The sequence below is a fragment of the Microcaecilia unicolor genome, chromosome 2, assembly GCF_901765095.1.
Source record: "Microcaecilia unicolor chromosome 2, aMicUni1.1, whole genome shotgun sequence".
In the NCBI taxonomy this organism is placed as follows: Eukaryota; Metazoa; Chordata; class Amphibia; order Gymnophiona; family Siphonopidae; genus Microcaecilia; species Microcaecilia unicolor.
In genome coordinates this window covers 363,730,340-363,757,179 of record NC_044032.1, presented here as the reverse complement: position 1 = coordinate 363,757,179, position 26,840 = coordinate 363,730,340, and the positions used below count along the sequence as shown (strand labels likewise).

General features: G+C 42.8%; 1 protein-coding gene across 4 annotated transcripts in view; it reads left to right on the top strand.

The window, feature by feature from the left end:
* The window catches only part of RBPMS (RNA binding protein, mRNA processing factor), a 502,608-nt gene that overhangs the window by 415,458 nt on the left and 60,310 nt on the right, over positions 1 to 26,840 (top strand). For all 4 annotated transcript variants that reach the window (XR_003941071.1, XM_030194523.1, XM_030194522.1 and 1 more), the window contains one exon: positions 24,822 to 24,891. Coding sequence is in view for 3 of the 4 variants with exons in the window: in XM_030194523.1 (XP_030050383.1) it covers positions 24,822 to 24,891 (70 nt within the window). In the remaining variant the exon portion in view is untranslated. The remainder of the gene's footprint in view (positions 1 to 24,821; positions 24,892 to 26,840) is intronic.

Genomic DNA, 26,840 nt, shown 5'->3' with positions numbered 1-26,840 from the left:
AAAGGGGAATTAAATATTATATTTGTTGAATTACATTAACCTGCACTGCAAGGTTTAAAGACGTGCTCAGAACATGAAGACCATATATTTAACTTTAAAAAGTTTATATCAATACTTTAATTTCTAAATTCCTTTGGAAATCTTCGGTGCCTCGTATCTCTATTAAAAAGCTTCAAATGCCAAAACACCAAGGGGGCCTAAACATGCCCGACTTTAAACTATATCACCTGGCCTTTTTGTTTTCACAGGTTAAACAATGGTATTCGGCAACTTTTTCACAAGACACTCCTAGATGGGTGATCTTTGAGAAAGAAGCAATTTTTCCAATACCACTTAATTTGTTACCAACTATGAACAAATTTCGATATCCTAATTAGAGAGGTGTGGTAGCCGTGTTAGTCCACTCTTAAAGGTTATCAATAAAAATCAAACAAAATAAAACATGGAAAAGAAAATAAGATGATACCTTTTTTATTGGACATAACTTAATGCATTTCTTGATTAGCTTTCGAAGGTTGCCCTTCTTCCTCAGATCGGAAATAAGCAAATGAGGTAGCAGATAGTATATATGAGAGAAACATCAAAGTATTACTTTGACTGTCTGACAGAGTGGGACGGTGGGGGTATGCATGGGGACATCAAAGCATTTCATTGATATTCTAACAGAATGGGTGTTGGTAGGTGAGAGGAGGGTAATAAACAGAGAAATAAACAGAGAAATACAGCTTTATGTTTTAAAATGAGTTGGCCAACACTTCACAAGACCAGAACACTGCACCAGTGATTTCACAGTAAGAATACTGAAAGGTAATTTTAAAACAATACAGGAACGTAAGACCTTTGAAATAAGAATGATTGAATATTTTGACACCCAACAAACAGGACTTAATAAGGATCTGGGTTTTCTAACTCATTATAAAACATAAAGCTGTATTTCTCTGTTTATTTCTCTGTTTATTACCTTCCTCTCACCTACCACTAAATAATTGTAGAAATTACCACTATTGCTTTGACCAAAAACATTTTTGCTTTTGATGGTGATTTTTATCAACAAGTCAAGGGGACAGCAATGGGTGCCACTATGGCACCTCTAGTATCCAATTTATACATGGCCAATTTTGAGAAAACATTCCTTACAAATCATCAGTATAGCATGAATATTCTCCTTTAGAGAAGATATATTGATGGCATTCTTATCATTTGGCAAGGTAGTGCCTCTATGTTGAGTGAGTTTTTCCTTTGGCTTAATCAGTTAGATTTGAATATCAGGTTCCAAATGCAATTTGACAATAAGAACATTCTGTTTCTTGATATTCTAATTTCTTTATCATGATGATATTTACAGAAAACCTGCAGATATTAATAAATTGTTAGATTATCGCAGTTGTCACAGTCAAGCGCTGAAGATAAATCAGACTGAAAAGATTGTGTTCCAAACCTGGAACATATGAGGAGAACTAGTGAAATCCTAATAAAAGTGTGTTGGTACCTGCTGCCAATGAGCTGCCATTGAAGATAGAAATGAGTTGCTGAAAAACAAAGAAAGACAAAAGGTTGATAAAGTTGTATACCAATTGCTATTTACCCATGTCTAATGATCTAGTAAAGATCTTGAAAAAACACTGACATTGTTCAAAATATAGACCATTTGTCAGATAAAGGCTTGATGATCCCCTATAAAAGGGAGAGGAACCTGAGAGAGATGCCCATGCCATCTGTACTTCCATCTCTTAACGTAAAGAAGAAACTGCCTTGGGCCATTTTAAGTGTGGTTCTTATACAGTGTATTCGGGGAAACATGGAAATAAAAGCATTTATTCATCCAACAACTGGAGAAGTTTTTTTAACTCAGACACTTTTCTAATTGTAAGACTGTTGGAGTAGTTTCTGCAGTTATTTGTCCTGCAACCTGATCTGCATTGGCAAAATGAAGAGGAGATTTAATGTGAGGATTACAGATCATAAGAGTGCCATCAAAGACAGATTAAAGAAAACCCGCATGTAGAGCACATATGTTTGAGGAGTACAGATTGTTTGCCTTGGCCGTTCCACAGATATCATGGAGAAGAGGAGATGTGGATAGAGCCCTGTTAAGGACAGAACAGAGGCTCATCTTCAAGCAGTGGCTTCCAAGGGTGAGGCAGCAGAGGCAGTCCGTCCCAGGTACATGCTGCAAGGGGGTGCAAGGAGCAGCCACCCAGGGCGGATCACCACTTTGCCCCCCCCCCCCCCCCCCGGCGCATCACCTCCCTCCCATGAATCACCTCCACCCCCCCACCCCACCCCCACAAGTGCATCGCTCTTACCTCCTGTGGGTACAGGGAGCAGTAATATGGCTATCGACTCCACCGGTTCCCTGCTCCCTCTGACATTACTTCCTGTTCTGGGGCAGGGAGCCGGAGGAGCCGCCAGCCGCGAAACTGCTCCCTGTACTCCCAGGAGGTAAGAGCCCTGGGTGGCAGCCAACCTAGGAACACCACTGTCTTCAAGTTTCAGACAGTGACCCCTCAGGGGTTGAATATGAAAATGGACCTATTGGTATTTTTTTAATTTAGATTTTTACCCTTAATTTTACTGATATCTATTTTATTAATTATGTACATTCATTTTTGAGTTATTTATGTCCTGGATGCTTGATCGTGTCTTACTTGTGTAATTAAATGTAGGATCAGCTCCTGGAGGTGAAATAAGGTGTGTTTGGTTGTTTCTCGACCTATATTTATACATTTTTCTAAGTTTTATGAATGTTCCATGGATTTTAAAGCTTACGTGGGCTGTCTTTGTCCTTCCCCCGATGTTTTTGTGTCAAATGCCATCATTGGAATGCATTAAATCTGCTGTGTTTTTAAGCGTTTTTACAATGTAAGAATTATATAAACAGTTTGAACTTCGTGGGTGTGGCTTGGATCTCTTTCAGGGAGAGAAAACTAACAACTTATAGCAGCAGCTTCAGAGAGCATTTTCCATCTCACAGATAGGCTGCAGAGAATACCTTCTCCTGCTTTAGACTTAGCCTGGCCTCAGAATGACATCCTATAGTATATCTCCTATCAAACTGAGCTCTCTTTTTCATCAAGCACTGCCATTTCCTCCCCTCACCCTCCCCACAGGCAGTTTGAACTTCGTGGGTGTGGCTTGGATCTCTTTCAGGGAGAGAAAACTAACAACAACTTACAGCAGCAGCTTCAGAGAGCATTTTCCATCTCACAGATAGGCTGCAGAGAATACCTTCTCCTGCTTTAGACCTTTTATTATAAAAAGATATTACGGTGTTAGAAAGTTCCATGCCTATGCTGAGAAAATTGAAACTGGACTTTCCCAATGACTCCTGCCATGCAGAGGGACTAGGGTTCAATTCCTGGATCAAGGGCCATGGAAAAGGTGACATAATTATTGTACAGTGTCATTGTACAGTGTCATTCTTCCTGTCTCATCTGCTCGTAACCTTGGGGTCATTTTCGACTCCTCCCTCTCCTTCTCTGCACATATACAACAGATTGCTAAAATCTATCGTTTCCTCCTCTATAATATCGCCAACATTTGCCCTCTCCTTTCTGAGCATGCTACCAGAACCCTCATCCACACTCTCATCACCTCTCACTTGGACTACTGCAACTTGCTTCTCACAGGTCTTCCACTCAGCCATCTCTCTCCTCTTCAGTCTGTTCAAAATTCTGCTGCACGATTAATTTTTCGCCAAAGTTGCTATGCCCATATCAACCCTCTTCTGAAGTCACTTCACTGGCTCCCTATCCGTTTCCGTATACAGTTCAAGCTCCTCTTATTGGCCTATAAGTGCATTCACTCTGCTGCCCCTCACTACCTCTCCACCCTCATCTCTCCCTACACTCCTTCCCAGGAACTCCGTTCACTAGGCAAATCTCTCCTAATTGCACCCTTCTCCTCCATCGCTAACTCCAGACTCCGTTCCTTTTATCTCGCCGCACCTTATTTCTGGAATAGACTTCCTGAGCTATTACGTCAAGCTCCATCCCTGGCCGCCTTCAGATCCAGGCTAAAGGCCTACCTGTGATGCTGTTTTTAATTCCTAACTTGTCACTTGCTCGTAACCTTTATCTTGTCTTCCTTTCTTCAATAGTCCCCTTTTCCCTATGTGTCCTATCTGTCTGTCCTACCCTTATCCCTTATTTGTCCTGTCTGTCTGTCCTGATTTAGATTGTAAGCTCTTTTGAGCAGGGACTGTCTTTTCTTCATGTTCAATTGTGAAGTGCTGCGTACAACTGGTAGCGCTCTAGAAATGATTTGTAGTAGTAGTAGGGATTTCAGGATCCAGGATTGCAGGGTTCTAGAAGGTGATACATAGCCTACTGCCTTGGCCTATTGCTGCACTAGCTGGACTAAAATAAGACTATTGCTAGGGTGCCATATTGAATGAGGGTGCCAGCAAGGGCAGGAGTGATTGGAGATCTCTTCTGCTTGGGCAACCACCAGTGACCTATTCAGATAGGCCCAAGGGGTCTCGGGGTGGGGTGGGGTTGGGGGGTAGGGTGCTAATGGGGTGGAGGTTGGTAATCGGGAGGGGTTTGAGGATTGGAGGGTTGGGATCATATATGTGGGAGATCATGTGTGATTGAGGGTGGGGTCTTGTGCAGGATTAGGGGGGTCGAGGTGCTCATGGGGATGTGTTTTAGAGCTCTGACTAGCCCTTTAATCCACAGCCCAGGAGCTTTGGTGTACAGCTTTGAAACCCAATGCTTACAGGCTGCTAAAATAACATTGCTTCTGAGGTGGCTTGCAAGCAGGTATATTCATTTACCACTGTGGTCAGTACCTACAATACTGTGATACTACAAGTTGGTGACTCTCGTGGTAATTCAAGATGTGGTAAAAGTGCTCCTTTTACCACAGCTTGCTAACTTCCCTCTGAAACCCTTCCAGGACACCATTACCGAGGTTATAACAATGCAAAAGTCTGCACTGCAAACAGAAATGGAAACTGAAGTGAAAATTCAAGATCTCTGTCAATTTGGATAAACTTCATTATATTTTTATTTTTTTTTTTTAATTTATAGAAGTCTTTATTAATTGTCATTTAGACAAAGCAAGCCAAGAACAGTACATAACATTTCACACCATATCAAATCTGCAGTAAATGTAACAAAGTACCAGATAGAAACAAGAAGAACAGCACTATCCCATCATCCAATTATACTTCAGAATTTAACAGTTTTTTGAAAAAATTATTTAACCCCTCTCTGGAACCTTACAGCTTCCTTATTCTCCCCCCCTCCTCCCTCCCTCCCTCTCCTCCCCCCCTCCCCCCTTGCATTTCAATTAAGTAATTATCCAGACAAGCGTTCAAAAAAGGTTTCCATATTTTATCCCACTTAGGCAGGGTTTTCTTTTTAACTGCGGTCAATCGCTCCATCTCACATATATAATGCACCTTTGTAATCCAACCCACCAATGAGGTACTAGCGGAGATTTCCAACTTCTGGCCAGGTTTATACGAGCTGCCTGTAAGGCCCCTCTCACCATACCATTGGCTACTTGTTAAGCCCGTGGGTCTCTGGCCCAATAAGAAGATTAAAGGATGCCACTGCCACAGATCTGCCCACCCAGGCCTGAAGGCGAGACCGGACTCCCCTCCAGTATGCTACTGCTTTAGGACAGGTCCACCAAATGTGGCCCATTGTCCCTTCTCCTCCACAGTTTTCTCCAACAACTCGCTGTGACCTTAGAGACATCTGGTGCAATCGTTGCGGAGTAAGATACCACCTATAAATACCTTAAGCGAGTTTTCCTTAACAGCCACTGCTATAGTGGATTTCAAAATACCCTTCTCCAATTGCACCACTGATCCTTTTCAGGTAAAGTGAAATTTAGCTCCTGCTCCCATCTTCTACGATGCAAGTGGGATGGTTTAATTGTGTCCCAAATAGCCATAAAGACGAGATATCAATCCACGTGTACTGCGAGAGTCCACACACACTTCTTCCAAGGGATGGACCTCCCTCCTTCGGCACTCCACATATGCCGGTTTCTTTCAAAAGTGTATCAATTGCCCATAGGCATAATGTTCACAGGTATGAAGCCTATAGTCCCGCCACCAATGTCTCAAAGGGCACCAACTTTTCACCTATATATAGTTGACCTAACATTCCACACCCGAGGTAGCCCATTTAACGAAAAACCGTATTCCCCATTCCGGGCCAAACATAGGATTGTCAACAATCGGGGCCAACCCCGACACAAGAGGTCGGCCGCTCTTGGAACATTCGGTCCCAATAGTAGAATGTAGCCTGTATCATCGGCGGAAATCGTTCAACCTGTCCCCTATATTAGCCGGTAGCCACATCAGGTGCCCCAGTCTACGAGAGCCAATCAAGTCTTGTTCAAGATGGACCCATAACTTATGATCTGCCCTTCGGAACCATTCCACAGCCGATCTAGCCTGCGCTGCACAATAATACCAGTACAGGTTAGGCACTCCAAGACCTCCCTCTTCGCTTACTTCTATACACAGAATGCTCTGGCAAGCGTGGTCGTTTCTGGTGCCAAACAAAGCGAATCAGGCCATCCTGAAGCTTAGATATTGAATGGCCCTGGGGACCCCGCAGCGGCAGCACCTGGAATAAGTATAGCAGACGGGGTAATATATTCATTTTAAGTGCAGCTATGCGTCCCAACCAGGACAATTCCAACGAATCCCATCTGTCTAAATCCCTCAGGACCTTCTTTCTGAAGAGCTGGGTAGTTAACAGCAAAGAGGTCCGCTAGGTTCCCAGGGATCTGTACCCCCCAAGTATCTAATGTCTCGGTCAGTTCCACTTAAATGCAAAGGAGGCCCTCAACGCCTCCATACGCTCCTGCGCTATCCCCACTGCTAATCCCACAGACTTCCCCGCATTGAGTTTATAGCCAGATACCCTAGAGTAGGTTCCTATCTCTTTCATTAAGTTTGGAAGGGAAACCACTGGATTAGTTAAAGACAGGAGCACATCATCCGCAAATAGAGCAATCTTATATTCCTTATCCCTCACCCGCACTCCAGATATATCTACATTCTCCCGAATGGCAGCCGCCAGGGGCTCCATCGCCAAAGCGAACAGCAGAGGCGACAGAGGACATCCCTGACGAGTGCCACGGCCCAGTTCAAACATTTGCGAATTACCACCATTCACTCTTACACAGGCCCGAGGCGAGGTGTATAGTGCCTGAATCCATGTTCTAAAATAAGGACCAATTCCCACTCCATTCAAAACCTTATCCAGATACCCCCAGTGGACTCGATCGAAGGCCTTCTCCGCATCCAATCCCAGTAAAACCACTGGCAAGGCCCTCGACCGAGCCACAAAGAGCAAATCCAGTGTTCTACGGATGTTGTCCAGGGCCTGTCTGTTTGCTACAAAAACCAACTTGGTCGGGGTGCACCAGCTAGGCAGCATATCACCCAATCGATTTGCCAGGGTCTTGGCCAATATATTTTACGTCGGTATTGAGAATCGAGATGGGGCGGTAAGAGGCGCATTCCGTATTATCTTTCTCTGGCTTTGGTATCACCGCCACCCATGCTTCCATCATCGATGGCGGGAAAGGCGCACCCTCACGTACCGAATTAACAACCAACGTCAAATAGGGTGCCAATTCTCCCCCAAAAAGCTTAAAAAACTCATTAGTAAATCCGTCTAATCCCGGTACTTTCCCCGTTGGGAGTGCTTTAATAACTCGAATTACTTCCTTCACTGTCACCGGGGCTTCCAACACTTTTTTCTGAGAGTCAGTCAGCGCCGACATACCCAGGTCTGCCAAATATTGGTCAATGGCTTCAGTCTGTACAGCAGCATCCTCCTTATAAGGTTCTCATAGAAGTGGGCAAACCGCTCTCTAATCTTATCTGATGTGTGCAGCATGGAACCCCTAGCATCTTTCATTCTCAGGATGTGTCTATCTGCCCTCATTTTCCTTAATTTAGTGGCCAGCAACCTGCCTGGTTTATTTGTAAATTCATAATGACTTGTCGCAGGCGTGCATTTACAAACTGCAAAGTCTCATCATGTAAAGCTGCGAGCTCCAATCTTATTGCTTGCAGTTTGCGGAAGTCAGCCACTGAGCCTGGGCTCTATACCTGTCTTCCAGGGCGCCTAACCGCTCCATGCACTGAGCTAATCTTACTTTATGGGTTCTAGATCTTGGGTTGCACATTTTATGAAATAACCTCTAGATACAGCCTTAAATGCATCCCACACTATACCCAGTGTGGCCCTGAATCCAGGTTGATATCAAAGTACTCTTCAACACAGAACGAAAGTTAGTTACAATTTCTGGGTCCTGTAGTAGACAGTTGTTAAAAAGTCCACCTTCTATCACGCGTCTCTTCCTTCAATGAAGTAATTATTGTCCACACAGGGGCGTGGTCTGAAATTGTCGTATGTCCTATGTATGATCCCCCCCCCCTCTTCTGAGAAGCCCTTATCCAAAAAAAATATAAATCCAGTCGGGAGTGAGAGAAATGCACATGTGAATGAAATGTATAATCTCTTCCCCCCGAGTGGTCAAGTCTCCATACATCATACAGTCCATAGTCGTTACAAACTTCCCCAGGGCTTTGGAGATTCTACAATCGTTAGGGGAAGGTGCAGTGGTCTTATCCAACCTAGGCTGCATAGTAGCATTAAAGTCCCCCCGCCACTATCACCTTACCCCGAGCAAACTTCTGCAACTCCTTCTGAAGGTTGTAGGAAAATCTCTCCTGTCGTTCATTGGGAGCATAAACACTCGCCAGCGTATATTCCTTAGTATCCAGCTTAACATGCAAGAATAGAAAACGACCCTCAGCATCCCTCTTGGAGTGCAGAAGTTGCATCTGTACATTTTTGTGGAACATTATAGCCACTCCCCTTTCTTAACACCTTTCACATCAGAAGCATAAAAGATTTTTGGGTATTGCATAGAGGTCAGCAAATGTTCATGCTTTTTATGTAAATGAGTTTCTTGTAAGAATACCACTTGAGGACCCATTAACTGCAATTCCTTATATAAGGAATGTCTTTAAATGGGGTATTTAAACCTTGATGTTATATGTGAGAATTTTAAAGTCAACCATCTACCTCACTCTTAGTGGAACACTCGCTGGACAAATAAATTTTTTGCTGCTCCCCTATTTCCCTTGACCCCCTTCTCTCCCCTTGATCTGTCTGTCTGTTATTTACCCACATCCCTCCCTCCCACATTTCCCCACCTCCCTAACATCCCCCCACCAAACAGCGCAGTGCGCCACTGTATGGATAGCAGAGGAACAATGACCCCGGAACCAAATGCATACCCCCCTCAAACCCTCCAACCCCCCTCCCCCTCCCACCTCTAATTTAATCTTTACATTATCCTTCTGCTTTCATAACTCACAAACATATAAATTTGAGCAAGTCAAGCATCCTTTGCATATTACTGCCTTCCAAGTTTTATCCAACCATAATCAAACTACCAGTCTCAAGTTTGGCTGCTCGCTGCATTCTCCACTCTCTCCCACTTTTGGAACCTTTTCTTGGTAGAGGGAGCCATCGCCACCGGTAAGGTTTCTTTAAGAGCTAAACCTGCCTCATGCAGGTATTTCCACGCAGCTTCCACCGAACGGCAGCGGAGCTGTTCCCCTTTAAGGGTAAAACAGATTGCAAAGGGAAAAGTCCATCGGTATGCAATTTTCTCTTTCACCAAAATCTCAATTACTGGCTTCATTGCTCGCCTCTGAGTTAAAGTAACAATGAGAGGTCTGGAAGGATATAAACTCGAGAGTCCTTATGTTGTAGAACCGGGTTCTGACGAGCTCTCTGCCATAGCTGATCTTTAACCCGCATAGGTGAAAAACGTACTACAATGTCTCTTGGTTTATTATCCCTGGGTTTACCCAAAGCTCTGTGTGCACGTTCTATTCCCAGCATGTCCGCATCAAAGGTCTCGCCCATGAGTTGCTCGCATAAGGCCCGCACTATGGCTGGAACGTTCTCTTTGTCGCCATTTTCAGGCACTCCTCGAAATCGAAGATTCTGGCGTCGTCCGCGATTTTCTATATCATCGAGTTTGTATTTCAAATCTTCAGCTTGTGCAGCTAATTTAGCCACATTCACCTCCATGCTCTCATGTTTTTCCGCTTGTTCGTCGACTCGCTCTTCGAGCGTTTCCACTCTGCCTCCAAGTTCTCTCAGGTCAGCGCTGAGCGCGTCCACGTGCTCCAGGATCTCGTCCTTAGAGGCGCGAATCTCTGCCCTTATAGCCTCCAAACACTTTGTTAAGTCCTGCGGGTTCTTAAATTTAGCTGCACGCTCACTTCGTCCTACTTGTGAGGAGCCGGAATCAGACCCCGATGACTCCCGCGCGGCAGGGGAAGCATGGCGCGAGGAGCCCCGCGCTGACTTTCGGACTGCCGTCCGTTCGCTGTCTCGCGGGACCGCTGATGTTTTCTTACTCATTTTGTCCCTCAAGGTGCAGGTAAGTCTCCGGGAGTCTTGCAAATGTAGTTTTGAAGGAAAATATAGCGCTTTTTGCTATAGAAAGGTGGGAAGGTTCGGGAGCTAGTAGCTTAAGCGGCCATTCAGCCCCGTGACGTCACTTCCTCTCTATATTTTTATTTTTAATCACCTCCAGAAGATTCTTGTTTCTAGAAAGCTGGATGAGAAAAAGACATAGAAGGAGTTGGACAGTTGTAGTCAGAATCTGAACTGTTACCCAGCTGTGCCCCTGAGCCCCCTTGCAAGTTACTTAGAATTTCTTAAGAACCCTCATGTTGTGCAAACACCGTTTTTTGTAAGTGAATATATGTAAAGCATTGTAAATGTCGTCTCCAACTGTACACTTGCTGAGAGCCGTGAGTTGGCCATTCTTTTCAGGTGGAGCATTTCTTGATTGTGTTCTGAATCACCTGATTTTCTGCTGAAAAGATCTTACATATTTTCAGCAGAAAATCAGGTGATTCAGAACACAATTTAATAACTGTAAAGGTTCTTCTTCTTAGAAAGGGACAAATTTTCAGACGATAGCAACAGCCATCTTAAGGGAGTCTCCAGATGTGCTCTCTCTTTGTTCTTAGTGGAGTTTTCTCTTGTGAGTTGCCTGCTTATGGGTTCTCTTTGGTTCACTGCTGGCCCCTCACTCGAACAGATAAAGTACCGCTGCGCTGTGTGTTATTGATGATGCAGATATACACACAATTATTGTGTCTCAGTGCTGCTCTTAGACTGTTGATAGAAGCAAATGAATGTCAATGAGTCAGATTTTCCATGACGTGTACACTGTATCACTGCCTCTAGCTGGGAGCTTTACTCTGAAAGGACAAGTATGCCTGTGCAGTTGACATGTGTCTTTCTGAATTTAGCCTCTTAAGATTTACTTACTACCCTGTTTCCCCGAAAATAAGACATCCCCTGAAAATAAGACCTAGTAGAGGTTTTGCTGAATTGCTAAATATAAGGCCTCCCCCGAAAGTAAGACCTAGCAAAGTTTTTGTTTGGCCCCAATTGGTGCCCACTCTCTCCCACCAGAAGCTCACTATTTGGCAACTAGCCACCCAGCACAGTTCCCATTAGTGTGGAGGTAGTGATGGCGATATGGTACTGTGTTGTGGTTTATTAGGGGAGGTTGTTTGTTTTTTTGTGTCCTTGTGAGAGCCGGACGTCTATAACACAAAGCAACACATTCTTTTCCTCGTTCTTCCTCTATCAGGGGCCATCGTTGGGATTTTTTTTTTTATGTGTAATCGTTTGGTTCTCTAGTGTGGTGCATTTGGGTTTGGCTTGTACCGTGTTTCGCCGAAAATAAGACATCCCCTGAAAATAAGACCTAGTGCATCTTTGGGAGCAAAAATTAATATAAGACACTGTCTTATTTTCAGGGAAACACGGTAGCTAGTTTTGGCCTCAAATGAAAATCTATTTTTTATCAATCTGTTTATTTATAATAGAAAAACAAGAGTCTTGAAAGCATAGGACAATGGTCTTCACTATTTTCGGGGGGAGGGGGTCATGTTGACAAAAATAACTTATGTTTGAGAGCCAAGATCATTGTTGGACAAAGCAGACAACACACTGGATGAGGGGGGGGGGGGGGTGGAGGAATCCTCCTCCAATGCCACCACTGTCCTGATGGGTTCCCTGTCCATTTGGTCAGCCGACTGCATTCAGAGTAATTTGTGTAAATAAAATAAAATCTACCTCCCTTTCCTCACATTCTCTATTTTCCAAAGCCCATCTTCCCCACACACACATTCTCTAGCCCTCTTCCACAGATCCTTTTACCCAGCACATCCTCCTCCAACTCCATCCCTGTCCCCATTCAGAACACACCAGTCAGCCTTTAATCATCTTGTCTCCAGTTCCAACCTGCTCACCCTCCAGTTTTTGAATCCTCCTATATTTGCTCCATAGATTTATTGGCAGTGCCATCTCTGGAAAAGCTGAGAGTCATGTGGTGGCAGAAGAAAACAGAATAGCATGGTTTCAGCTAAGGGAAATCTTGCTTTATCAATTTGCTTCATTCTTTGAATGCATGAATAAACATGTGGATAAAGGTGAGCTGGTTGATGTAGTGTATCTAGATTTTCAGAAACCTTTTGTGTTTCAACTTTTTTATTGAGATCAAAAATTCTCAGAATTACAATCTTCAGCAAGTATATACTGTCATATCTTCAAATTATACAACAACTCAACGTTCAGATCCATTCTCATATTTTAGCCTTCTTAACTTTTTCAGAAACCTTTTGATAAAGTTACTCATGAAAGACTCCTGAGAAAATTAAAAAGTCATGGGATAGGAGACAATGTTCTGTTGTGGATTAGGAATTGGTTATTGGACAGAAAACGAAGGGTAGGGTTATATGGCCATTTCTCTCAATGGAGGAGGGTGAATAGTGGAGTGCCACAGGGATCTGTACTGGGACTGGTGCTATTTAACATATTTGTAAATGATCTGGAAATTGGAACAACAAGTGAGATGATTAAATTTGCAGATGACACAAAACTATTCAAGGTTGTTAAATCTAGGGCTGTACATTTAACATGTTAATAACGTGATTAATGCGTTGAATGTTTAACTTGCATTAACATTTTTAACGTAAGTTAAATCAGCATTTGGCCAAGTCTCTCTCCCTTGTTTTTCTGCCAGGACCTTACCTCTCCGACGTTCCGGTAGCCCCTTCCCCTCTGCATGCTCCAAGCCTCTCTCTGTAACAGGAAGTTCTGTCAGAAGGGGAAGAATTTCCTGTTACAGCGACTTCAGGGTTTCGGCGGGTGAGGCACAGAGACAAGGTGTGCTGATGTGTGAAGAGCTGCTCGTCCTTGTGCTGCGCTGTGAGGAGCGGGTGAGAGAGAGAGAGATGCAGATGGAGTGGGGGGAGGCAGACTGCGGCAGGAAAAAGAGTAAAACATGAGAGAGAGAGTGATGATGTGGGGGGGGGGGAGAGGTGTACCACAGCAGGAAAAACGGGAGAGAGAGAGTGTGTAATGTGGGTGGGAAGGGAGGGGGATAGCGGCGGCGGAGGGAAAAAGAAGAAAAACAGAAAGTGATATTGATGTGGGGGAGGGGAGGTGGTCCGCGGTAGGAAAAAGAAGAAAACAGAAAGTTATCATAGAGGAGATGGTGCCAGGGAAGGGAGAAGATGGTACCCATGGAGAGGAGGGAGATGGGAGGAGATGGTGCCAGGGGAGGAGAAGGGAGTAGATGGTGCTAGGGGACAGGAAGGGAGATAGTGCCAGGGGAAGAGAGGGAGGGGATCGGACCCATGGAGGGGAGGAACGTGGGAAGAGATGGTGCCTATGGAGGGGAGGGGAGGACATAGTGTGCCCATGGATAGGAGGGGAGGAAGATGGGAGGACATGGTGCCTATGGAGAGAAGGGGAAGAGGAGAGAAGAGAGACAGGAGGAGATGGTGTCTGTGGAGAGGAGGGGGAAGAGATGGAAACTAGATAGATTTGAGAAGGAAGAAGAATAATGAAAGAAAGTTGAATGTGAAAGATGGATATAGGGCAGGAAGAGAAGAAAAAGAAAAGAAACAGTGAATAGACAAGGAGGTACAGGAAACAGTTCAGAGCACAGGGAAGCAGAACCAGAGACAGTGAACAAGACAATTAGAAAGATAAAATTACCAGATAACAAAGGTGAGATAAATTATTTTATTTGTAGTTTAGTAATTGAAGTATGTCCGTTTTGAGAATTTACATCTGCTGTCTATATATTACACTGTACAGGAGGAAATGTGAAGGGCACTATATGCAATTAAGCGGTTAAAATTTTTAATTGATGTGCAGTGCTAGCTAAACGCATGTGGTCTGTGAACATTGTCAGGAACACCTTAAGAATTTGGAAGACTGGGCATCGAAATGGCAGATGAAATTTAAGGTTGCCAAATGCAAAGTGATGCACATTGGGAAGAACAATCCAAATCATAGTGACCTGATACTAGTGTCCACCTTGGGGGTCAGCACTCAAGAAAAAGATCTAGGTATCATTGTAGACAGTACTCTGAAATCTTCCACCCAGTGTGTGGCGGCGGCCAAAAAAGCAAACAGGATGCTAGGAATTATTAGGAAAGGGATGGTTTTACTCAATGTGGAAATTCAAACGAATAAAACCTTTCTTCCCGAGGGAAACCTTACGCAAATTAATACAATCAATGGTCCTAAGCCATGCAGATTACTGCAACGGAATCTATGCGGGATGCAAAGAACACTCACAAAAAAACTCCAAACCGCCCAAAACATAGCAGCCAGATTGATATATGGTAAAACACGATTCAAAAGCGCTAAACCCCTCCGAGAAAAGCTGCATTGGCTCCCAATCAAAGAACGGATCTTCTTCAAAATCTGCACTTTGGTCCATAAAATCATCTACGGCGTAGTCCCAGGATACATGACAGACCTCATAGATCTACCAACTAGAAACAGATCCAGATCAGCGCGATCATACCTAAACCTACATTACCCCAACTGCAAAGGGCTAAAATACAAAACAACATTTGCATCTAGCTTACAAGAGCACACAACTATGGAACGGACTCCCGCATGCTGTGAGAACAAAACATGACCACCTAAACTTCAGGAAATCATTAAAAACTCATCTCTTCAAAAAAACCTATTCCTTCGATCCAACTTAACTCCCCACACCCAGCAACACAACATAATCAAAGATCGTACTGGACAACTTACTATCATCATTCCCCTTGACCCAATGACGCCTGAATCACATCTACCTCATCTGACCACAACACAATCTTGTATTTGTTATCAACCGCAACGGCAAATGCCTTTACGGTTACTTGTAAGCCACATTGAGCCTGCAGATAGGTGGGAAAATGTGGGGTATAAATGTAACAAATAAAATAAATAAATAAGTCTTAAAATACTATAATACCTCTGTATCACTCCATGGTGCAACCTCATCTAGAGTATTGCATTCAGTTCTGGTCGCCATATTTTTAAAAAATATGTAGTGGAATTAGAAAAGGTTCAAAGAAGAGAGACCAAAATTAAAAAGGGGATAGAACTCCTCTCATATGAGAAAAGGCTGAAGAGGTTATGGCTCTTCAGCTTGGAAAAGAAACAGCTGAGGGGGGATATGACTCATGGGCGTTTCAAAAAACTATGCGTACTATTATGAAATATACCCGATCTGCGCCTAGTTTTAGGTGGCCTAAATGGATGTGCCTAAATTTTAGTCACAAGAATGACACGTGAGCATATTCTATAAACCATGCCTAATTTTAGGCATAGTTTATAGAATCGCGCTAAGCATGTGATTTTTCGGCGATAAGTTTTAAGGCGCCAATTATAGAATTTGGCCCTTTCTGTCTGCTTGTTGTCTCTCTTCATTTTGTCTCATGTTTTTATGTGTTTCTGGCTCTTTTTGTGGCTCTGATTTCCTAGACCTTTCTGTCTGCTTGTTGTCTCTCTTCATTTTGTCTCATGTTTTTCTTTGTTTCTGACTCTTTCCCAATATTTTTGTGGCTCTGATTTCCTGGACCTTTTTCCTTCTTTGTCTTTAACAGTCTCATTGCTTTCCCAATCTCTTTCCTACCATTTTCTTCAGCTACCCTGACATACAACTTGGATTTAGATTTGGATTTGAGGTCTGATTATTTTCCTTTCCCCATTCAAAGCTCAAACTTCTCTCCCATTTTACTCATTCTCTTGCATTCTTTTGCCCTGCCTCTTCCTTTCTCTGTGACCTCTTGTAATTTGATTTGAGTCAACAAAGGATTGCTCTATTCTCGGGGTCATTGAATATTAAACAGAAAGAAGTATGTGGAAGTGGAATGCAAATATTGAAATTACTGAAAATAGACTATAGCAACTCTTAAACAAGATAAGAAAATACAAACACTTGAGTGTTTTTTTTCTTCTTGGAATAAAGGGAATAAAAGTAATTTGTAGCCACTTAGGAAAAAGCTTTACAGGACATAGGAATTTATTTGAAGCAGTCTGGGCTTGATTGAAATTTTGTTTATAATTGATCATTAGATGTATTATTGCAGGTTATTTAGAAGGGATAAGATAATTTACATGTGTATAAAGCTAATTTGTACATGTAAATGGGCATACACCCAGGAGTAGCGATTTTATAAACGCCACCACTTACATGTATACCCGAAGCATGCACAGATTTCAAGAGGGAATGGTGTGGGTGGGTTTTTAAAATACATGTGTACTTTCTATTTTAAAAAGGAATACACATATATTTCAAAAGATTTCCCTTTCAGCGTTTTGTGTACACCTCGTCTCAATAAAGGGGTCGAAACAGGGAGAGCCACAGGTGCCATGGCACCCCTAAAAGTTTCCTTCTCTTCCTTTCCTGCTTCTTACCTCTCTTCCCCCAGGGCAGTGATAACATGATGCAATGTGATGTGCTGGCTCAGGACCTTGACCATCTATGCATGCTCAAGACTTACTGCCTCACCCCTCCCGTCACCAACAGGAAGGTCAGAGGGGGTGGCAGCTGGCAGGCCTTGAGTATGCATTGATTCTCAAGGCGCTGCACTGGCCAGCCACAGTTGGTCCTGTGTCACTGCCCTGGGCAGAAGGGAAGTAAGAAGCGGGAGAGGGAAGAAAGGAAAATATAGGAGCAACCAGGAAAGAGAGAGATGCTGGAGATCACATCATGCCCTTGGTTCTTTCACTGCCATATGCCACACCCATTATCCAACATGAATTCGGTGTTTTACGAATCATTATAAATATATATGATGTTTTAGTTCATACAATAATGATGTTTCTCGGCATGTATTGAGTTTTAATGTCTTGTCAGTTAAGCAATTGAAGTGCCAAGGGGCACTATTCTTAGGGCATCAGTAGGCCGTAATTTGACCCTGTATCAATTATAATGGTGGTTTTACATGGTAGATAAAACTAGCTGGAGGGGAAAGGCTTCTTTATGCATAAAGTGCCTGGTGTCTTTTTTTTACTAATTTAAAAGGACAGGTGTGTGTGTGTGTGTGTGGGGGGGGGGGGGTTATGTGATGTGGTGGTGAGAATGATGTGCAGAAGTGTCTCTTTGGGCTGCCTCCCTGTGGCCACCCCATATATTTTTGTCTAGAGTAGCCACTGCCACAGCTCCACTCCAAGCCCACTGAGTGCTGGCTTGCAGCAGCAAACAAAACACCAGTATGGGCAGGAGAGCCTTTCAGCCCATGTGCTTGCAGCTTGTGAACCCTCTGTTGGCTCCCCCTCCCCCCTCCCCCCCCCCCCCCCCCCCCCCCCCACGACAACAGGAAGTGCATGTCAGAGGGGACAGGACCAGCAAGGCCTTTGCAAGTTGTGAGCATCTGGGTAGAATGGCTCTACTGCACATATTAGAGCTTTGGTTACTGCTGTGGGCTGACAAGAATGAAGCACAGCAGTGGCAAATGGTGGGAACTGTAAAAGCAGGCTACACAGAATAGGTTAAACCAAAGTACTCTCACATCGGAGCAGAAAACAAAGGCACAAGGAGCCTTCAGAACTCATGGCATCTACTCAAATTTTAGTGGACAGACTCGACGCGGTCCGTGTTTCGGCAAAGCCGCCTGCTTCAGGGGTCTTGCAAAAGTTCATAGTTTTCAAAAAATGCTAAGGACCAAGGATGCTCAATCAAAATGCTGAAAGACGCCAACATTGGCACGAGTGCAGCTTGTTTCTTAATGTGCAACAAGAATAAACAGAAACTGGCAGAAGAACCCTTTTGCAAGACCCCTGAAGCGGGTGGCGGGTCTGTGCAATAAAATTTGAGTACACGCCCCCAATTCGGAAGGCTCCTTGTACTTTTGTTTTCGGCAACTGTAAAAGCAGCAGAAAGGAAGGAGGTAATGAGATTTGAGGGGAAATGCTGAATGGGTGAGTGGGAGAGAGTAAAGAGAGTTAGGGAAATGTTGGGCTGGGTGGAGGAGAGAGACAGTGGGTAATGCTGGATGGATGGGTGGGCGGGAGGGGAGAGAAGAGAAAAAGGGCAATGGGAAAGAGGAGAAAGAGAAAAGGGAGATGCAGAAGAAGAGGAAGAGAGGGAAGAGAGAAAAGATACAGGAGATGCTACACTGGGGGTAGGGGCGAGAAAGAGGGAGGAGAGCGCCAAGTCATAGGTTGTAGGGGGAGCACCGGAAACCCTAGCATCAGCTCTGATCTTAACAGTATGATTCGGTATATGATTTTTATGTTATACTTCATTTAAATATTGTAACAGACCCTATTTGATCCAATTTCAAACCCCTTTATTAATTACTATTAATTGTAAGTACCTTAGATTCTTGTGATGGGCAGTAATGTCAACACAATACATAATAGAATATTTTAATTGATAATATGGAACATATAGATAGGTAAGAGAGAGTAAGAGGAGTCAGAAAATAAGGTGACCAATTTAAAGAAAGTTGCACATGAGATCAGAGACATAATTAACATATAGATAGGTACAAATCAAGGTAAGGTATACACAAGAAGTAGCACATATGAGTTTATCTTGTTGGGCAGACTAGATGGACCGTGCAGGTCTTTTTCTGCCGTCATCTACTATGTTATATCAAATAAAAATTACCAATGAACAATTAGGGCAGTTTTTAAAGGAATTTGTCCAGGTAACTTAAGTTATGTGAGTAAATTCCTGGGCTGAATACTTGATTTATTATGCACACACATGCATACTGTCACTCTTCAGTCATGCAAGCATGTATTGTTTAGACACATGCATACAGCTCCTTCGCTCTTCAGTCTTACAAGCATGTACATGCATGTACTTTTGCTCTTCACTGTCGGGTACACATGCATGCACTCTTGTTCTTCAGTCATATAGCTGTGCTAAGGTGCGTCCAAGGCCTTTAGCTTGCAGTAGTGGAAATTCCTCTCTATACCTCAGGCCCAATGTGCTGCATCCCATTTTCTGCTTATGTTGGGTAGAGGGAGTAGGGCCTATGGGGGGTCATCATGGGCTTTGGTGGTCTGATTGTGAAATGCTCAAGAGGCCTTTATGTTGTTTTGTTCTTGATGCACAAAAAGAAGTGGGAAGTGGACCAATAACTACAGGACGTCGAGATGGTGTGTAAAAGGGTATACTTTATTGTAGACTCGACACAGTACTGTGTTTCGGCCATAGGCCTGCCTCAGGAATCTTGGATGGAGTAAAAAGAATTTGTATACTTGTACACCTTGAACGATACAACAAGTAATTTAAACCAAGAAGTGTCCAATACTTTTAACTCCCAAATAATCATCGAACTCAAGTATAGTAGAACAACAAATTGTCTTTCTTCTTCAAAAACGATGCCTTCCATTCCGCAAAATACTTAGTAGTATTAAAAACATGTTCATTCTTGTTGCATCTGTGTCTAGATGTTTTTCTGCTCCTGCCTCCTGAGAGTAGCATCAGCCTTTTTGTTTTCTGAGGAAAGCACTGTGGAAATGTTTTTGTGCCTGGACTGTATGAAGTCCATGGGTCTTTTAAAAAATAAATGTAGAAATAGGTTTTCTATTAGTTCTAGCCAGTAGTTGGAGATTCAAGCAGACAGTAAAGATCAATTTTGGAGAAATAATGTTTTGGTGCATTAAAATATGCTGGATCTGGGAGAAAGTTTGATCTCCAGTTTTAGTTTATTTTTCCTTAAGCTGTCATGTTCTTGTGTTGGTCGATTAATGCAGTGGCCTCTAAACTTGTGTTGTAGGTGAGCGTCCCAAGTATACAACATTATAATAATCCAAACAAGTCCTAAAAAATTTTTTTTACTATTTTATGGGGGGGTTTTTTCATTTATTACAAAAGCGTAACATTTTAACTTCACAAGTCCTAAAATTTTAATTCAAGATGACAATGTATAATTGAAGATATTAAATAAGATGAATTTCCAAAACATAAACTTTGTTTTATCTGAATTTGCCCTGGAACTGGATCGCAACCATATACTGCATCTTTATTTCTGAAATATTAATGAGCAGTTCATGGGTTCAAAGATATGTATTTTCTTTGATCTCTCTGGAGATACTCAGAAGATGCGCCAGGCATTCTCGGCCTTGTAGTGAAGATTAACGCTAGGTGCCAATTGTGTTTTGAAATTTCCCTATGTACGTGTGATAATTTTTGAGGGTATAACTTAAAATTTATTTGACTTTAAAGAGCTCTTGGATTTTATTTCAGCAAAAGAGGAACTTAAGATATCTGTGTGAGTTTCTCAGAGTTTTGATATTCATTGTTAGTAAAGTAGGCTGTGATGGGCACATGGAGTTAAAGTTTGCTTCAATATATTTCCTTTTTCTTTCTTTTATCTTATAGCTTGGATCTAATTTTTCCTTTTACCTAATTTGTACTTTAATGCAGAGGAGAGTCTTGGGGGCCCAGACCCCCCCCATTCTAGCCTCATGCCCTCCAAACCCTGGTGGCCAGTCAAGTGCCTGTGTTTTGGGCACTACTGGGTTCTCTCCTACTCCTTGCACTGCTGTCCTTCAGTTTTCCTGGCTGCCAACAGCGTCAGTGAGGTAAGCACACTGCATTTGGCAGCCCGGAAGCTTTCCTTCTGCTATAATTTCCTGTCGCACATAGACGGGACGCTGCAATAGAGGGTGAGCTTAATTGAAAAAAGACAGCAGTGCAGGGAGCCAGAAGGGAGTGAGTAGGAGAGAGCTGACCAAGAAGGTTAGATTGAGAACAGGACATGGCATGATGGCTGAAGCCAATGAGGTTAGTCTCCCTTTCCCTCTCCTTCATGCAGCCGACATCCCCATTCACCCAAAACAAAGCAAGCAAACCTATGAGCTGTTCTATCCACGTTGTCGTTCTTTATTGTTGGTAGCATTTTTATTTGATATCAATTATATTTTTAAGCATGCCGGCTTGTGCAGCATATGGATGTACAAAGAGGAAACATTGGTTTCATCTGTTAGAGTAGTAATTAGTTATAAATTTTAAATCATTGTGTCATTTGGAGGGGCTGGTTATAGGGACTCCCTGTATTCATACAAAGATGTTTTCACCTAGTAAAGGGCCACTAAAACAGACATCAAGTTATGAGAATCTAGTGCTTAACAATCAGGCTTACTATTTATAAGTAGTACAATTTTTAAAAAATCATTATTTAGGTTGAGACTTGGGAGAATTTAACATCTTTTTTTTTTTTCCTGTGCCTACATCAAAAGAAAAAGATGACGTGGGAACTTGCTCCTTTTGCTTTGTGAAATGCAATGCTGTATTATAAAAATACACTTCCCTTTTTTTATTACTACTGTTTCACAGAGATGTATTGAATAATGAGGTAAGGGCTTCCTTCATGCAGAAGTTCTTCTCAGAGTCAGTCTAAATGTGGCAACATTGTCCAGTTCAGCACACTATTAGCCACCAAGTTCATTCAAAGTTAATTATGTTCAGTGGGAAATAAATCTGTTGGCTCAGGCTGCTTTGCTATGTGAATATTCCATCACTGTTTCATTATTGCTACCAAGTAATACATATCAAAGGCATTTGCTTTAAACTTTGTTTTATTTCGTTTATCCAGTCCTTACATGCACATGGTTTTGCTTTTTAAACCCAAAGGTGAATTCTAAGGGTTGTTGAACAATTAGGTATAAACTGTTTTGTTTCTGACTTTACTTGTTACGGTCTGCTTTGGGTCCTACTGATCTGTACATCTGCTGTCTATAATTTTGGAAGATGGAAGTGAGAAAATAAAAATTAAGTTTTGGATGTACTCTGTAAAGGTTGTTGTTTACTTTTGCAATGTGTGTGTGGATGCCTGTTGTGGTGTGTGCATATCTATACATATGGCTATGATTTCTGAACATGTGGCATCATTAAAGGACAGACTTTTAAATGCTCAGTTGGGTATATATGCTTATCTCAACTTTGTTAAATGTTTCAGACATATCCATCTACTTGCTCCCATGATATAACTGAATTCTATTATTCTGTCTCACTGTATTTTCAAATGTAAGCCACATTAAACCCGAGTTTGCTTGGGATAATGTGGGATATAAATGTAAAAAAAAAAAAAAATCCCTTCTCCTCCACCTAAGACACTGCCTATCCAGCTGGATGGTGATGGCACAAGGAAAACAAGTTTGGTCCAGTGAAGATGATCTCTAATAACCTGTTCCTTAGCTGGACTCTAGTACTACTATATTGAAAATGCATGGATCCATAGGAGTCTGACATGTGGCTTTTCCAATAGGAAGCATATTGCGGTTCTGTATATTCACTGCTGCCTTTTAAAAGGTACAGTTACTGATATTTGTGTGTTCAGAATTGTTGCTTTTAAGCTTGCTACGTAGGCTCTGAGAAGCTTTTTTGTAAGACTTAATTTTACTTCACAAAGTAATTTGTCAGACAATCCTTTATTTGTCTGCTCCTTTGTATGGAGAAGGGGGTGGAAGGAACACTGTCAGGAACACCAGGGACTTGAATTGATTAATGTCAGCTTCAGAAAGGAGAGAAAGCAGTAAAGCCAGAGGAAGGGATAAGAAGAGTTATTTTATTAATACAGCTTAATAAATCATTTTATATTTGTTATAATGACAAAGTTTAAGCTATGGGATAATGCAACTTCATTTAAAAATGTCAGTGCTTCCAAGGTTTGCATAATTATGCATGTTGTTTATGTTGATGCAGCACAGAACTTTTACTTAGAAATCCGTTATCAAGTGCACTCTAAGGCATTATTTAGGAGTATACCAAGCACTACTCACACCTGTATGCCTAGTGCCCCCCATGTTGACTCTGCCCCCCACAGACACAAAATGTCAGGTCTGGCTATGCCCCTGATCTAATATGATATCTTTTTATTTCTTTAATCCATTGTGGATGTTTATTTCCTTAATCATGGATTATTGAAGTGAATTGATTTGTAAATTTATTAAAAATTAAAGTGTGTATTTTTTAAAAACAGTCCGATAGATGATGTAGTGAGCCACCCAAGGTGAAACACTCATGGTCATGGCTGATTGGACACCTCTGGAACTTGTGAGCTGTAGTAGCTTAGGGCTGGAGTCTGTATATGGCAACAAAAAAATTGATACTGAAAAAGCATTACTCTATCAGCTGTGCTGAAAGTTAGGTGTAGTTTATAGAATGGGAAAGGGAAATGGGACTTGTTATACCACCTTTCTGTGTTTTTTGCAGCTACATTCCAGGTGGTTTACGTGGAGGGGCATTTTTGAAAGGGACGTCCAAGTTGCTATTTGGATGTCCTTGCAAAACGGCGAAATCCAGGTGCGGGGAAACCTGTATTTTCGAAACAAGATGGACGTCCATCTTTTGTTTCGAAAATACCGTCAGGGGCGTCCAAATCCTTAAATTTGGACGTCCCTAGATTTGGTTGTCTCTAGACATGGACGTTTCTGACTTTCGGCGATTTTCGAAACCAAAGACATCCATGTCAAAAACGGCCAAATGCAAGCCATTTGGTTATGGGAGGAGCCAGCATTTGTAGTACACTGGTCCCCCTGACATGCCAGGACACCAACCGGGCACCCTAGGGGGCACTGCAGTGGACTTCAGAAATTGCTCCCAGGTGCATAGCTCCCTTACCTTGTGTGCTGAGCCCCCCCAAACCCAATACCTCCAACTGTACACCACTACCATAGACCTTACGGTGAAGGGGGGCACCTATATATGGGTACAGTGGGTTTGTGGTGGGTTTTGGAGAATTCGCTGTTCGCTCCACAGATGTAACAGGAAGGGGGGGTATGGGCCTAGGTCTGCCTGTCTGAAGTGAACTGCATTACCCACTAAAACTGCTCCAGGGACCTGCATGCGCTGTCATGGACCTGAGTATGACATCTGAGGCTGGCATACAGGCTGGCACAAACAAAAAAAACAGCACCACGGGCCTTTAAAAATGGAACACAGTTCTTTAATGAATGAACCTTGACAAAAAGACCCGACACGGGCCATGTTTCGGTGACTAGCACCTGCGTCAGGGGTCACAGTGATGACGTGGAAAACGTGGGGAATAACTCGAATATATTCCTCTACAATATATTATTCCTTACCCCACGTCTCATATAGTAAAAGCTACAAAGCACCAAGGCACTTTCACTTTCTGTATCAAAATGTCAGGGAGGGTGGGACACGGCAGAGGGAAGCCTGCGGAGCTGACGAGTGATGCTAATTTGAATTGCTGCTGCTGCCATCGATCCCTCAGAGATACACTGGAGGGGATATGCCTCCGAAATTCAGAGAAGTGAGTTACCGAGGTGCCGATAGAGGAGAGGGAGAGAGGGGAGTGAGGAGCCGTCACTGGGTAGGTAGCTGCAATGGAGCATTCCCAGCAAGAATCAGTTTTTACAATCATTGTGAGAACAGGTTGTATGTGAAATCAGCCTTGTGTGTATGGTATGGTTCATGTCCTAATTGTATGTTCATTGTCTTTCCAGGTGCGCTGGCTCCCTCCCTCAGATGCTACTTCTCCGGGCTGGAAGGCCCGTCAGTTCTGCTGAATATTATGTAAGTATATAGTTAATGTCACCTTTTCAATGTATGTTTCAGCTGTCTCTGAAAGTACTTGTGAGGCAGGGATGAGTTGACCAAACAGATTGTGATAACCTCCAAAATTCAAAGGAGGTGAATCCTGGAACAAATAATTGTAAAACCAAAGGGGGGGAGTAAGAGGGGGGTTATAAAGAGAACACAAGAAAGCCTTACTGTTTTCCGACAACCAGCTTACTTGGGTAGTTGGATGTGAAAATTCTCCTGCTATGCCTAATCTTTGACCTACGTATACTGAGCGAGTCATATAAGATTTTCTGGCTTAATTTTTATTTCTTGGTCTCCTGACAGCATTGCTGGACTGCAAACATTTGAACCCCTTTAGATCAAAAGGGTTTCAAGTTACATTACAGTACTGCTTTTGCTAGAAAGATGAAATTATGTTTTTTTGAAATAATCAAGACTTTTATTTATTTAGTTTTTTGCTTTGGTGTTATCACACATGTGGTTACTGGAGCTGATTTCAGGAACTGTATTATTCCAATCTTTTGCAGCCTACACTGACTACCTGTAAATATCACAACCTTTTCTATGACTTTTACAACCTTGCATGGGTCTGACCCTTATATTTGAAAGAGCACTTTTCCTGGTATAAAAACCTCTACAGGCCTGAAGGTGTTGGTTCTCAAACTGTGGGTTAGTACCCTGAATGGGGTCACATGATCATTAGAGAGAGTCACAGAAATAGGGTAGCTCTCTCTTCTTCTAGTCCTCCTCTATCATGACAGGGGCCCTGTAGTAATAGCATGGGGGTCTATAATCAGTGAACGTTTACATGCCCTGTGCCTGCCTTCTTCCTGTGTGGGCTTCCTATTAAATTGGAAATCTGTACCAAGGAGGTTTTATGATAGGAGATGTCATGACGTCAAAAAGTTGAAGCAGTCTCCAACGTGCAGCCGCCATATTGTGTGACCCCAAATATTTGCAGACACTATTGAAAAGAATAGCAAACTTTTGAGGTTTATGACTGCCTGTGTGTTTTTTTTTTTTTTGACAGCTTTTTTTTACCTCTGGGGGTTCCCCAAAACTAGGCCCTGAGGCTCAGGCAGAGCCGGGGCCTTTCTTAAAGCTGCCCCCTACATAAAGCAAGCCTCCTGCGGCTCCAAAAACAAGTTTGCCGCTCCAGAGTGCCTATGGAACTCGGCTCAAGCCCCAGGACCCCCGAGATGTTAAATAACCTCGGGTTACATATCGGAAGCTTTCAAATAAAACATAAACCACACATAGGCAGTCATAAACCTTACAAGTTTGCTATTGTTTTCAATAGCATCTGCAAATGTTTGGGGTCACACAATATGACAGCAAGCTCCGCCCACTGGCTACAGCATACAGAATGGGCCAAATAGGCTCATGCCATCTATTGTCATAACATCTCCTTGATCTATACCATGTACAGGATCCTGTTCTGACTGCCACTATGATTACCTTATTTGTACATACTTATCCCCTAATTCTATATATAGTGCTCAAAACTGCATGCAAATTTGGGTGCACATCCAATTTATATATATAATTGTGTAACGAGCCACTTAGCACCAATAATTGGGTATAAATCAATTATCGGCACTAATTGGCAACAATTTGAATTGATGCATGCAACCTGCTAGGCTCTATTCTATAAAGACTCGTGCACAACTGAAAAGGGAGCGTGGACATGGCAGAGGTATGGGTGGGTCAAGAGCGTTCACTAAAGATAGGCACAGTGTTACAGAATTTGGGGGATTAGGCGCGGGGATTAACCCCAATGCAAGCGTCAGACTCACAGAAACAGAAGCCTGCGCTTGCAGATCAGCAATGCAGACGTGCCGGAGAAGAGGATTTCGGCTGGTGGGGGTTGGGGACCCCCGCCAGCAAAAGTACCCGATGGCGGCAGCAGTAGGAGAGGGGGGTTGAAGGGGTTGGCGGCG